The following is a 14,733-nucleotide window of genomic DNA, read 5'->3' as shown; positions in this document are numbered from 1 at the left end:
CACGGATGAGAAGCCTTTACACCAATGGTACTCAAAGTATGGTCCCCGGACCAACAGCATCAGCATCACCTGGGAACTTGGTAGAAATGCAAATTCTTGGGTCAACCCAGAAACTCTGGAGTGGGCAATCATCTTTGTTTAAGCCAGCCCTCTGGATGATTCTGATGCCTTATAAAGTCTGAGAACCCCTGTTTCTCATATGTAAGTGCTTTTGCCTTTAAAACCCATTTTCTGCTGTTTAGTAGAAGGGGCTCAAACGATCTGAAAGTCCAGCTCTACCAACGTGAAGACCTCAGCCCCCACATCCACCATAAATGCCAGCAATCTGTACCTTCCGCCAGGTTTTGTGTCAAATTCTCTGAGGCCACAAAATTCCAAGTTCTCAAAACACCTCCCAGAGTCCACACACTCTCAGCAGTATCATGACAAATAAGAACTATTTGGTCTCAAATAGTCTGCTAACCTGCATTTTTTTCCCTGACACGTATATAAGTAAACAATACAGTTGATTTTTGTTTTTTAAACTGAGAGCAGGGTCAAGTCCTACGGTGTGCTGGGCACATTCTCTGTTGTAACCTAAAATTTCTTTCAACCTCGGGTTTCTCAGGTGTAAACTGAGGGGCCAGATGACCTGTCCTCCTTTACGGCCCTAAAAGTCTGTGACTACCTGACATTAAATGAACTTTCAATTTTGGAATACTGAATGCCCCCATCTATCATTAAGTCATTGTTGTGTTGGACAATATGGCTGTACTTAACGAACCAGTCAATGAATTGATTTGGCTGTACTTAACAAATTTGTTTTGTCACATATCTATTATAAGCAAAGCACCCGGTCCTCTTTTCACAATGCATTTAAGTGAACCCATTAGTGACTTCAGATAAAAATCTTGAAGCAGGGCCCGGCGCTGTGGCTCACGCCTGTAATCCCAGCACTCTGGGAGGCCGAGGCGGGTGGATCACAATGTCAAGAGATTGAGACCATCCTTATTAACATGGCGAAATCCCATCTCTACTAAAAATACAAAAATTAGCTGGGCGTGGTGGAGTGTCCCTGTAATCCCAGCTACTGGGGAGGTTGAGGCAGGAGAATCGCTTGAACCTGGGAGGTGGAGGTTGCTGTGAGCTGAGATCGTGCCACTGCACTCCAGCCTGGCGACAGAGTGAGACTCCATCTCAAAAAAAACAAAACAAAACAAACAAACAAACAAACAAAAATCCTGAAGCATCTACCATCCTAAAGGCGTGAACAGGTTTCTAATTCCTCAACGTACCAGGGAGGGCTCAGCAGCAGTGAGAAATCTTACAGTGTGGGGCAGCTTCTGTGCTGAGGGTGCGTGGTTATGAATATTGCAACATGATATGTCTCACCCAGAAAACCCACCATGCAGTCCCAGGCTGAGTCTTCATCCCTGTCTCAGGGTTCTAACTCGAGTTGACTCTACTTCAAAGGAAGGAAAGCTTGTTTGGTCAAATACCCGTGGAGCGTCGGTTTCAGGAATGTGACATGCTGTTAAACCACAGCCGTGTATGCTTGCAGCCGCTGAGATTTTTCAAGGATGAAAGTTTCACTTTTCAAAGAAAAACATGGCACCATGTAAGCTGGAGAAACATAAGGTAAATGGTGTCAATTGGCCCCAAGAAGCTTTTTCTTCCAGAGAACACCTACTACATGTACATTCCAGGGGAGGCTGGAGAGGTATGTGAAAATGGACTAAATGTATAAGATTAGAACAATGAGACACAGTTCCTGCCTCCCAGCACATTTCAGGAGGTGGAGACAAAGGACAGCTGGGATGGGTAGAGGACAATGTCAGTGCATGGGATTATGGGGACCCGGGGAGGACTGGGGAAGGGAGCAGGATGTGACCCCAGAGGCCAGGTCAAGCGAATGGTCAGCATGGGCAGGTTGGGGGGACTAGGGGTGGTTGGAGCAGACACAGGACCTGGAGCAGGAAACACCAAGTCACAGGGCAGGGGAGAGGTCCCTGGGCAGTCAACACAGGGCACTTGGTGCCTTTCTGAGGTCACATATCTGGGCTCCCACTTCCACATCTGCCTCTGAGGTTTGGGAGAATGATCACCAAAGACTGCTGAATGCCGCTGGAATAGGACATGGGGATGTCCCATCTCCACAGCCCCAGGCATTTCAAAGTGGGTATCTGAGGAACTGAATTAATACAGAATCACATTTCGGAGATTCACAACTGTTTAATTTTGGAAGGGGGATGGGGGTCATCTAACCCAAGCTCACCCTCCATGTCTTGATCTCTGTGGTGGCTTAGGTATCCAGCTTTGTATTTGGCTGCCTCTGTTGACAGAGAGCTCACTCTCTCCCTCTCACAAGGTAGCCTGTTTCATCACCAAAGGGCTGGAGTTGTCTCAGAATGTTTTCCTTACATGGCGCCAGCATCTCTCTCCTACTTTACCCTCCTAAGAGCATGCTCTGTCCCTCAGAACGGGTCTGAACCTGTGTTTACTACAGCAGCCCTTTAACTGTCTAAAGGAGCCACCGCAACCTCCCTATACGTCCCTCGTTCCTCCCTAGGTGCTTTCGTGCGGTGGCTCCCGCACCTGGTTGCGGTCATCCGAAGGCTGATTAGTTTGCCCGCGTTCTTTGGAAACTGTGCTCCCTGCTCCCTCAAAACTGACAGCGATTTTCCAGGTAGAGTGAAAGCAACATAAGCCACACGTGGGCAGTGTGGGGGCAATGCTGGAAACCTGGGCCGCTGACCCCATAGACCACCAAGGGTTGGCGGCTGCTTCAGGAACTGAAAGACGCGCAGGTCAGCCCAGCCTGGGATAACCCCTTCCAGAGGGTCCAGGCAGCCTTGACCAGACCTGATGCTAAGTACTTGCTAAGCCCTGGGTGGCCTGTAGCTTCTCACTGTCCGGGGTAAAAGCAAGCCCTGGGCCAGAGTCTTGTACACTGGAATTCGTGGACACTGGTGGGGAAAACCACTGGCCTCTGAGCCTGGCATAGAAGGGAGAAGCCCGCCCCCTTGTGGATCTCTGGAGAGTAACAGGGTGCAAAAAGCACTGAAACCCCAACCGGAGACAGGGAGTCTCGGGGAGCAGCCACCTCCTCTCAGCGCTCCCATTTCACCAACCACCTCTGGGGACCTGCAAGAGAATTGATCTGTGCTGGCACGGGAGTGGCAGCAGGGGACATAAAAGGAAGCTAGGAAGTTGAGACCCCTGGATTATGTCTGGCAACAGCGAGTTAGAAATCGGGCAAGTGTTATTAGCTGTTTAAAAAAAGAAAGAAAAAAAATGGCATCTGGAGGTCTTTCCTGGTTCTGCCACTCCCTGTGTGGCCCCAGGAAAACTAGTCTGTCTCTGGGCCTCCAAAGACCTTGCTAGGTAAAGGCTCCAATCCCTCTGAATGCTGAAGCCTCAGGCTTTCACATCTCAGTCCTGACAGTGGTCTGTGGTTGGTGGCAACACAGTCCTGATTGAAGAGAACATGGGAGGCAGCAAGGGCAAAGGGCATTGCGCAAGGGGAAGCAGAGGGCACCAGCTTGGTCGCCCACCCGCAGCAGCCCTGGACAGCACAGCACCCCTATCGCTACACCATGCTGCTAGGAGCCCGAAGGGTCATTTTCCAGAGTGAGTCCAAGAGGGGTCATGTCCCCTCCTTCCACAGTTTTGGCCAAATCTACATCATTTCTCCATCACGTGGACACCAGCCCAGAGGTGCCTGTGCCATAAAACATACTTGACCCAGAGAGATGTGACCCAGGCCCATTGTCCAAGACAGCAGCGTTGCTCACATGCTTCCAGACTGCCTTTCCTCTGCACAAAGCACATGATCAAAGATTGTGTTTTTAACGTATTTTCAAGATGAATTCTTTGCTACTCTGTAACTGATCAGGATAATTGGGCTAAATCTAGCCCTGGGAAATGCAAACCAGAAGCACTTTCCTCGAAGCTCCCCAGATTAAAAAATGAATGATATGTTAAGATGGCTCAGATTTCCGACTGCACTACATTCGCAGAGAAACAGAGCCACTAAGTCAGCGAAGATAGTGTTTTAAAGGCCAGCTGTCCTCCAGAAGAATGAAAAGTATTAAAACTCTTTTAGGTGGGGCACAGTGGCTCATGCCTGTAATCCCAGCACTTTGGGAGGCCAAGGCGGATGAATCACTTGAGGTCAGGAGTTCGAGACCAGCCTGGCCAATGTGGTAGAACCCCATCTCTACCCAAAATACAAAAATTAGCCAGGCATGGTGCCATGCGCCTGTAGTGTCAGCTACTCAAGTGGCTGAGGCACAAGAATCACTTGAACCTGGAAGGTGGAGGTTGCAGTGAGCTGAGATTGTACCACTACACTCCAGCCTGGGCTACAGGGCAAGGCTGTTTCCAAAAAAAAAAAAAAAAAAAGCTGTTTTAAAATGGCTTTGTGCCGGGTGCAGTGGCTCACGCCTGTAATCCCAGCACTCTGGGAGGCCAAGGTGGGTGGATCACCTGAGGTCAGGGGTTCAAGACCACCCTGGCCAACATGGTGGAACCCCTATCTCTACCAAAAATATAAAAATTAGCCGGGCATGGTGGTGTGCATATATAATCCCAGCTACTCGGGAGGCTGAGGCAGGTGAATCGCTTGAACCCAGGAGGCGGAGGTTGCAGTGAGCCAAGATTGTGCCACTACACTCCAGCCTGGGTGACACAGTGAGACTCTGTCTCAAAAAATAAATAAAATAAAATTTAAAAATGCCTTTGTAGAAATTATCTGAAATAATTATGCCCTCAGTCTAGCATGCTCCTAGCTGGAAATGTCCAGGAAAAATGTTAGGGGTAGAAGAGTCATCTTTGCACACTATAGTACACTAAAGCTTTGGCTGAAACTACATAGCCTGAAATGTCTCATTTTTTAACGGCATTATGAGTTATTACATAAACATCCTTTAAAATTCAGAGCAGTCCAACAATAAGAACAACCCAAGTTCTACCTAAAAAACTACAGTCAGGTAGAATATGTAACTGTAGACAGAACACTTTTCAAACACCTATTTAGACCACCTGGTTTCTGCAGTATTGCCAAATTCTAAAATTGTAATGAAAAATGTAAAGTTTAAAACCTACAAGTCATCAGAGGTTCAGTGAGCAGATTGTGCCATTCCAAAACTGAAAATGTGCTTGCATAAGCAAGTCACTGGGGCTAACCTTTCTGGATTGAGAGTCTGGCCTTCAGTTCAGACCGTGGCTATGCCAGGGTCAGAAATGTGACAAAACTGTGCTTTCACAGAGGTTAGCCAAGGTTCACAGGGTCATGACTGGGCCATTTTATCAGTCATGTCAGGCTCACACCCTATTGCCTGGGATAGATAAAAACTTTATCTGTCAGTCTGCTAAATCTGCTCCTCCTGCCTCATTTTGAATAAAGAAAACCTGGGCTCAGCTTATCTTAACCAGAGATGCGCCTTTCCTAATACTGTTTCCATATGCAACTTCTAAGTAAAGGTGACACGCCAATGATTTCTGGTCTCATTTTAGTCAAGAGCTGTCCATAACTGGAGTGACTGGCTTTGTCTTATCTAAAACCGTAACTTCAGAGAACAGTTCTGGCACTATTGGACAACACAGATTTATTATGTTTATGACATGTTAGATGAGCTGGAGAGGTTAGAGTGACAGTTCTCAGTGTTACCTTTTCAGGTTCATCTTTCCCTAAAGTACAGCAAACCAAAAAAAAATTAAATTAACTTGGATCAATTTTCCAAATAGGGAATCTAAATGACTATAGAAGAATTTACAGAGATACGTCTGGAATAACACACACAGACATATATTTTCTAATAACTGTTAACATAAAAAACAGCTAAGATTTCTTCTCACAGAAAACAGAGATGCAAAGATGACAAATAAGCCCAGGTAGGCATTGTAAAATCTGGTTAAATACACTAAGAAAATACTAAACTGGTGAGTTTTACCCAACAGGAATCTTAAAATACCAGAAAAGTACCTTCAAATTTTACTTTATTTGGAAATGATACAAATTCATTATTTTAATATTTAAAGATTGTGGTAGTATAGTCAAAACACATAAATATTATAATATACAATTAGAAATTAAATATAAAGTCAACACAACACTCCTTAAAAACTCATATGTACACTTCCAATAAGTCTCAGGTTTGAACATTCAAGCTCATCAGATTTCCCCATGGAAATGGGTGAATCTTGCAGGGAGATTGTCCACAGGATACACGGTGGGACTGGTTTTCATTGTAGGAGGTCCATTTAGAAGCTGCCAGTCACAATGCCTGGCCAGCTCCACTGTAAATATTTTGAGAAGAATTTTTGCAAATTCTTTGCCTACACAGCTCCTAAGGCCTCCTCCAAATGGAATGAAGCTGAACCTGGATGCATCCTCTGGGTGAGGCAGCATGAATCGGTCAGGATTAAATTCTTCCTTGTTGGTGAAGATCTCTGCCACATCATGAGTATCACAGATACTGTAGATAACATTCCAGCCCTTGGGAATCTGGTATCCCTGCAAAAGATTATGAAACCCCAAGGGCTGACAAACTGGAATTTAACTTTCAACAACAAAAAGCAGTCACTGATATCTTTGGGGGAAATTATGAGCTAAAAGCAAGGGAGAGGTAGAAAGAGAGAGGTGGATCCAGGTTGCTGAAACATATCTCCATATAGGGCAGAACAATTATCAAAAGCATAAGAATTGCAGCCACAGCATAGGGAAGAAAGAGGAGTTTTTAAACCACAACAAAAGGGAGAAAGAAGAGAATTTTAACTTACATTTAATTCAAAAGTCTTCAGAGCAACCCGAAACCCTCCTGGAACTGGGGGATTCAGTCGAAGGGTCTCCTTAATAACACACCCGATGTATTTAAGTTGTTCCAAAATTTCCATGTCCAACTTGTTGTCTTGATTGCTCTTGCAAAGTAAACCCTATCAAAACAGTCATACAGAGGTGAACAGTTATTTTGTGCTCCAATAAAATCAGCCCAGCAGACGTAAACAGGGCTTAAGTGGAGACTAAACCCAAAGGGCCCCATGATGGGAGAGACTGGGAGGGGGAAACAGCAGCTAATGGCCATTTGCCTGCCCAAATCCACTATCTATTTACAATCCCAGGAGAATGCTGCTCACCAGTTAGAAGGACCAAGTTTCTCCCCACGCCCCCCCACCCCACACTCACCACCACCACCCACACTAATCAGCTATTCACACTATGTATGCCCTTGGACACACCAATTCAAGAAAGTGGAACCTATCTGAGAATCTCCACGGTTCAGCAAAAGGTGGAGGAGGGGGTAGGAATACAAGGTCAAACCCTGCCCAAGTGGGCTCACAGCTCAAGACTCCATCCTGTTTATTCACAAAGCTAATTCTGCCCACTGGCCCACGCAGCCCTGGGCCCTGCACTTTCAATATACTCCATGAAGGCAGCACACTGACTTATTCAGAAGTTGGCTAGGGAGCAGCTGAATTTCCTAAGCTAATAAGGACACCCCCAGCCCCAGTCTCCCTACCTTACTCTTCAGCTCTTCTCGCACTTTCTGGAGAACATGTGGGTAGAGCCCCAGGTAAGTGATCAGAGATGTGGCTGCACTGGCCGTGGTTTCGTGTCCTCCAAAGAGGAGTTCGGTTGAAGATTGCTTTAGTGCCTAAGAATAGAGTAAGACCCACATTCTCACAAGTCTGCCTGCGGTTTGACAGACTCAGAATCGAACTGAGAGTTCTGGAGGGAAGACTAGAAGGGCTAAATGTTTTGCTGACAGAAAGTCAAGGAAAGCAATATCTTTAAACAAAATGCAACGTCCCTTTAGTTCAGCTGGAGCAGTAAGGCGAGTACGACCCCGCTCTACCGGAAACTCCTGAGTTAAAGTCTTAGTTTTATTAAAATCGCAAGGTTCTTTATTAACATTTTTGCAAATTCCAACTTTCCCTTTGAAACCTGGAAAGGCTAGGGGATGCTCCCAGTTCCGCCGCAGCCCCTTCCGCAGCTCTCCTGACCGGGTGTCTCAGCCTTCCTTCGGGATTCCATAGCTGTAGTCTGAGCCGGCCGCCCACTCCAGAAAGCTGGGCCCCAGGCGCGCGCTTTGGGGGCCCCAGGAACAGCGCTTGGGAAGCCAGGGGACCAAACTCCGCAGTGCCTGGTCTGAGGCTGTCACTCACCTGCATGTCCAGCCGCTCTCCCCTCTCCCACGAGTGCTCGATCAACAGCTGCAGCGCGTCTTTGCAGCCCTGGCCCGCCTCGGATGTCCGCAGCCCGCAGATCTTGGCGCGAATGTTCTGCTCGATGCGCGCGTGAATGAGGTTCCGCGCCTTCATGCCCTGAGCGCAGAGAGCGCGCGGCGGTGAGCAGACGCCCAGGTCCCGCGCCCCTAGTCCGCAGCCCGTTTGCCGCCCTTACCCGGTACAGCCCGCTGAAGGGCACGTCGATGGGCAGCGAGAAGAGATTGCGGGTCATTTCCTCGAAGGCCTCCACAAGCTGCTGCTCGGAGTCCCCGTCGCCCGCCAGTTGGGGTTCGCAGCCCAGAAGGATGCGCATGGCGATTCGGAACATGAGGCGCTTCACCTCGGGGTAGACCAGGAGGCCGCGCTCGCCGCAGCTCAGCCACTGCTCCAGGCTGCTGCCCACTTCCTCGGTGATCACCGGCACGTAGCATTCGAGTGCCTCGCGGCTAAAGGCCCGCATAATCACCTGAGTCCCGAGGAGGGGACAGCGTTAAAAGCCTCCATCCGCCCCTCTCGTCTACCGCCGTCCCCTTCCAGACACCCCCAGTCCTGCCAGACACATGGCACTCTCCGAGCTGGGAAAGCTAACCTGGAGCTGGCAGAGGGTCCTAGCCCACCTCAAGCTGCTAGCCCGCGCCTAGCATCCATCAGCCGGAATTCCGCTCATAAATGGGGTCCCCCTCCCTGTCCAGCCGTCGCCTCCTGCCCCCACCTTCTTGCGCTGCTTGTGCGAGGAGTCGTGCAGGTTAGAGAGGCAGCCAGATCCCAGAATGGTGCGCACCGACGCTGGCCAGTGGACCGACACCAGCCGGTGCTCTCCGAGCAAGATGCGCCGCACATTGTCCGCGCCCATCACCCGTACGGTGGGCCGCCCGAACAGATGCGTCTTGTAGATGAAGCCGTATTTCCTGCGCTTCATCTGCAGGAACTTCCTCCGCTGTGGGAGGAAGGCGGAGGAGAGAAGTGGGCATGAGGGGGCGCCGGGGAGCGCCGCGCCTTCCGCCAGCCCTGCTCCTAGCCGCAATAGCCTGCCTCCCGGGGGCGCCTACCCCGACTTCAGCAGAAGCCCAGAGCCGCGCCGGGCTCCGGGGAAGCAGCCTGTCCCGCCCCACGCTCCCTTACCTGCAGTACCATCTGCAAGGTTTCCCCAAAGAAGGGGAAGCCCATAGTCCCGGGGGGCAATGGGAGGGCACAACTGCGGTCGCGGCCGCTCACGCAGTACAGGTCCCAGAGCTTGATCGCAGCCAGGAAGAGCAGCAGCGGCAGCACGAAGGTGCAGAGCGCACTGGCCAGCAGCGCCGGGAGCCCCATGGCGCGCCGCGACCTCCCGCGCCACCTGCCGCCGCCGCCAGCGCTTCAAACCCCACGGCGCTGCCGCTTTATAGGCGGCCCAGGTTGCTGCCCACGTTACCTTGGTCAGACAATTAGTTCACCCAAAGTTCATCTTTAATTGCGGATTGGGCCCCTGGCTCCTCCCCCCGCGAGGCGCTGCCCAAAATCTTTAACCGTTTGTTCCGCGCCGAGGCAGAGGCGGCGCGGTGGCGGCTTCCCTCCGAGCGCGCCTCCTGGGGTGCGGGGCTAGGAGCTGCCCGCCTCCCCCATCCAAGGTGTGCTGAGCTCCGAGGCGGCGGTGGGGGAGGGCCAGGACTCCGAGGAGCCGGAATTCCAAGCTCTAGCCTTCCCGGCGGTCTCTTTGGAATCCCTCCCGCCCGGTCCCACCCGCTGCCCCGGCCCAAAGCAGCCTTCACTGGCTTTCCATTTCCAGGCGCCGGGTGGGCTCTCTTCCACGTGATGAGGAAGCAAGGGAAAGTCCGTTCAGGAATCGTCCAGCTGCCTCCTCCCACGTGTGGGGAAACTGAGGTCCAAGAGAGATGCATAAAGCAGGCCTCCAGGCGTCTCCGAAGGATCGCGCAGAAGAACTCAGGGCCAGAGTCCAAGAGAGAGCCTCGGGGCATCGGGCGCAATAGGCAGATCTGGGATCCCCAGCTCCCCAACCCCTGCAAGGGGGCCAGGACTCATGAAGTCTTAGAAGGTCCTACTTCAGGATACAAGAAGGCCTCCAGGTCCCTCAGGTCCCCAGGTGCTACCCTGCACAAGCCTGATCCCCGACCCTGGGGCACTTCGTCTGGGGCTCGGCAGTCGGTGCCCGTCTCTGAGATCCAAGCACAGCTCGCCTATTCTGAGGGCCCTGCTGCTTGGCGCCCCAGCTGGACAGCAGGGAAGGGGGTCCTTAGCCCTGGCAGGATAAAGAGACGGTATAAGAGAAAGGGGAGCCCAGGAGTCCTGGCTCCGAGGCCCGGCTCCATCTGTACTGCGTGTGACCTTGGGCAAGTCACCACACATCACTGTGCCTGTTTCCTCCTCCTTAACCGGGAGGCGATCATTCCCGACCTGTCTAAGCCTCAGGGTAGTGAGTTCCCAAAAGGGGGCTCCGGTTGCAACTACTCTTCCCAGCTCCAGGCACGGTAGACTGCGTTACCCGGGTGTCCGGTACACCGGGCACTGGAGTCCTCCTCCTCTCTCCTAAGTCCCACCCAGAGTAAAGCCACTGTCCTCATCCAGGTGAGGGGGTGCTCGGCCCTAAACTCAGGGCTCTACCGACCCCTAATGGGAGGGGTGAAGGGATCCGTACTGGGAAGTCTTCTGTACTTTGCCCATCTACAATCAGCTGCTACTGAGCTGCCAATGCCCGGAGCTCAGACGCTGCGGGACGCGCACCTGCGCTCTCTGCTCTCCACCTGCCGGAGCTTCCCGGCTCGGGACCAGTCAGGGTCACACGCTACCTGGGTTTGGGCGCTGAACGCACCTGCGGCGCCGAAAATGAAACAGAATGACCTGCATTTGTTTAAAACTGAACACTGTCTCTGGCAGAAGCACGCCCCACGCCTTGGAAAGCGTCCCTTGGAGGTGGAAAACTGCTCCTGAGAGCTTAAATGCGTTGCCCTTCTCGCGGTAGTCCCCAAACCCGGAGGTATCAGGAAATATCTGCAGAGGTCGGAGGGACCCGCACAATCCTAGCGACGCTCCAAGCCAGAGTCGCCGCCACAGGGAGTGTTTCGGGGGGTCAGCGTTTCCCCATAACCTGCCCAGTGTTTCAGAGGCTCTGGGCAGGGTTTCAGTCTCCGGCAAACGATTTGGTGGCTGTAAACACGGCGAACCAACCTCTGGCCACTGCAGGAAGCCAGGCCAATCGCGCTGGAGGTAATTCTCAGAAATCCCGGGTCCGCCCCTTTCTGGACAGCGCCTCCGGCCGGTGTGCAAAGCCGACGAATGGGGACGTGACCTGGGGCCCATTCCCAATCCTCGGGCCTGACCCGCCTGTGACCCCTGCAGGCCGGACCGTGACATCCGAGTGAACTCTGCGGGGCCACCTCGCCAAGTTCAGCTCACGCCGGGTCACAAGATGAGCGGGGCCTGCACGCTGGAAATTGCCGCAGGGAAAAATACGTTTTAATCTATCTGTACATCGAGGCCGGCGGGGGCGTCCGGCAGGAAAGGATTAAATGTGAGAGTGAACGATCATTAAAGAACATCTTGAAGGGGGGCAGGGCGGGGGGGGGTCAATAAATTACCAGGCCAATAGGAACTTTGATCTAGGAATCTCGCCAAGCTTTCGTGGGTGGTGGTGGGCGGGGAGGGGGGTGGGTTCACTGAAAAACAACTTGTTTCCAAGATGTTTACAAAACAGCCTCCCTATTGCTAAGAGGCGGGGATGGGGAGTCGGGTTTTTTGTTTTTTGTTGTTGTTGTTTTTTTTTGCTGGTGGGGTGGGGTGAGGGTACAGGGACTAGACTGGAGTCACAGCAAAGGAGTCCACCTCCGCTTTTCTCCTTTCAGCCCCCGGTCTCATTTCTGAACGTGCGTTCCTGTCTCAGAGTTCTATACCTGCTGTTCCCTCTGCATGTGGCACCCCTCCCCCAGGCCACCGCTGGCTGGTTCCTTCCAAAGTCAAATGTCACCTCCTCCAAGGTTCCCCCCACCCATCCAGCCTAATTTAGCCCCAGACACTATCACAGGCCTGTTTTATTTCCATGACGGCGATTATCACCACTGGACATATTCTTACCCTTTTGTTTGCTAGTTTATTTCTTGTCTGCCTCCCTCCAGAGCATATCAAGTGCAGGAGGGAAGGAACCTCCTCTGCTCCTTCCCCAGAGAATCTGCAGCTACTAAAACAGGAGCTAAGATATCCCTCAAAATTACTGAGCATGATGTACCCATGGAAAATTAAAACTGGAGCCATCCCTACAGAGGCTTATAGTTAGTCCAGACCCCAATGCAGGTCAACCAGGTCTTCTTGGAACCAGCTCAACTAGCCTTGCTTCTGAGGGTCCCCACCCCATTCTTCTCTCCTCTCTCTAAATCACAATCAACCCTGAAGCCTGCATCCTTCTCCTCGCCCAAACCCACGCTTCTCAGGCCAGGCTGTCCTCTGCATTTGCAAGAGCACTCTTAGGGCAGGCCCACGTCCTGCCACCTTTGCTGCCCCTGGTGTCTCCCAAGCTCAGGGCCTGGCACCAGGCCCTTGACTGACAATGGGTGATGAATTCCCCTGTGTGGGGGTTATGGCAGTGTCAGCCCAGGTTGGAAGGGCTTGCTGTACTGTGGAGCTACCAACCCTGTAAGTGCCTGCTGTGTCCCCCTTCCTTCTGGCCCTGGGATCCACCTTAAGCATGAGGTCAGGAGGGCACTGGCTTTCTTCTGGTTCACTAAGGGGTCAGCTCAGGCCTAGGCAGCTACTTCCCTGGCTCACCCCTTATGTCCAGCTGCCCCGGCCTGTTGGAAGCTGGGTGGCAGATTGAAGTGGGCTGTTGGGAATGATGACATGGAGGCTTTTGGCTTTGATTTAAACACTGGTTGGAACCTCTGTACTGGAATGGTTGAGAGAGTCCTCAAGTCTAGCTAGGGCTTATCATGAAAAGGAGGCCAAAGTGTTCAGCCCTACCTGATGGCCACAGGAACAGAGGTTGGGGCAGAAGAGTGAAGGGATGGGGGTGGAGGAGAGCACTGGCTGGGGAGTCCAGGAGCCTATTGCTGGGCTTCTCAGGTGAGTCATTCACCTAGATTGCTCCTCAATTTCTTCTCTGTGATAGAGAGGATGGTGAAGCTGTAAAACCAGAAGGCCCTGAAATGGCAGGGAGGGGTGAGGGCGCAGGGACTAGACTGGAGTCACTGGAAAGGAGTGACTCCAGGGTGTGGTAGGTCACACCTCTAACCCCAGCACTTTGGGAAGCCAAGGCAGATGGTTCGCTTAAGCCCAAGAGTTTGAGACCAGCCTGGGTGACATGGTGAAACCCCCCCCCCGTCTCTACTAAAAATAGAAAAAAAAATAGCTAGGCGTTGTGGCACGTGCCTGTAGTCCCAGCTACTTGGGAGGCTGAGATGGGAGGATGGCTTGAGCACGAGAGGCAGAGGTGGCAGTGAGCTGGTTGTGCCACTACACTCCAGCCTGGGCCACAGAGGAAGACCCTGTCTCAAAAAAATAAAAATAAAAATAAGGTCCCTGAAACCTGGAGACAATTCACAGCCCAGCTTCTGGGGTTATACTCAGAGAGAAGTCAGGGCAGCCCAGGCCCTAGGCTGCTCAGCTCCCAGCTCCTCTCTGGGTATACTGTGGGGTGGGTCCTTCCCTGGCCTCCCCAGCCCTGCACCCCAGTGCCTTCCCCCCAGGGAGCAGATGCCCAGCTAAACCCTAGCCTCCTCACTCAACCGCTCCCAAGACACTTTATTTCTTGGCCTTCCTATTTTTGGTACAAATATCTCAAACCTCTCTAATTATGTCTCAACCTCCCATGAAAATAATCCAGCGTTGGAGACGTGTTGGTGTGCCTATTCTCCTCTGTATACATGACAAGAGTAAATGCCTTCTTAAGGTAGGAATTTTTCCTTTTAAGAAGTGGCCAGCAGAATCCGGTGACCTTGAGCCCTTTCGAGCCTGGAAGTGCCCACAGTTGCTAGTTTCCGCCGAGACCGGCAGAGTGGCCAAGGCGCACGAAGCCAGACGCCAGCTGCCAGAGGGCCTTCCGTCAGGCATCCTCTGCGTGTTTTTTCTATGGCCCAAAGCCAGGCCAGGGTTGCGCCCACGGCGTGCCCGCTTCCTTACAAGGGTTGCAGGTCCCACCGCGTGCGTCGGGTCTCTGCAATGTCCCCGAGTTGCAATATTCCCACTCCCCTGCCACCCCTATCTCGCCTTCCCCCATCCATGCACCCTCCCTGGATTGGCTCGGAAAGGGGAAGCCAAGCAGCACCTCGTGGGGATCTATCTATTCCCTCCATTCCTGCTTGGCCCACGACATTTTCCTTCCTCTGGGCGCGGAGCGCAGACGGCATCTTCCCATGGGCTTAGATGCTTCTCTGGCGCGGCAGCGGTGGCTCGCCCTCCTCCTTCCTCGAGTCCGGCACACATCCGCGTTTGGCGAACATTTGTTGAAAGATTGTTGAACGAGTGAAAGAGTGGGCGCGCGACGCTACAATGGGGAGCCGCAGATGGGTGGCGCTGCGTGCGCGCCATAGCCACCGGCCAAGC

The 14,733-nt window shown here is 52.2% G+C and overlaps 1 protein-coding gene across 1 annotated transcript; it reads right to left on the bottom strand.

The window, feature by feature from the left end:
• Window positions 1–5,571: 5,571 nt before the first annotated feature.
• On the bottom strand, window positions 5,572–9,660 carry CYP26A1 (cytochrome P450 family 26 subfamily A member 1). The gene is made up of 7 exons (NM_001428147.1): window positions 9,331–9,660; window positions 8,921–9,145; window positions 8,384–8,674; window positions 8,146–8,304; window positions 7,500–7,634; window positions 6,763–6,915; window positions 5,572–6,496 (listed from the first exon to the last, which is right to left on the bottom strand). The coding sequence occupies exons 1-7, from the start codon at window positions 9,517–9,519 to the stop codon at window positions 6,155–6,157; spliced, it is 1,494 nt and encodes a 497-aa protein (NP_001415076.1). The 5' UTR covers window positions 9,520–9,660; the 3' UTR covers window positions 5,572–6,154.
• Between the last annotated feature and the right edge of the window lie 5,073 nt (window positions 9,661–14,733).

This window comes from Pan paniscus, chromosome 8 (assembly GCF_029289425.2).
Source record: "Pan paniscus chromosome 8, NHGRI_mPanPan1-v2.0_pri, whole genome shotgun sequence".
Lineage (NCBI taxonomy): Eukaryota > Metazoa > Chordata > Mammalia > Primates > Hominidae > Pan > Pan paniscus.
The sequence above is the reverse complement of the archived record's forward strand: the minus strand, read 5'-3'. Positions and strand labels throughout refer to the sequence as shown.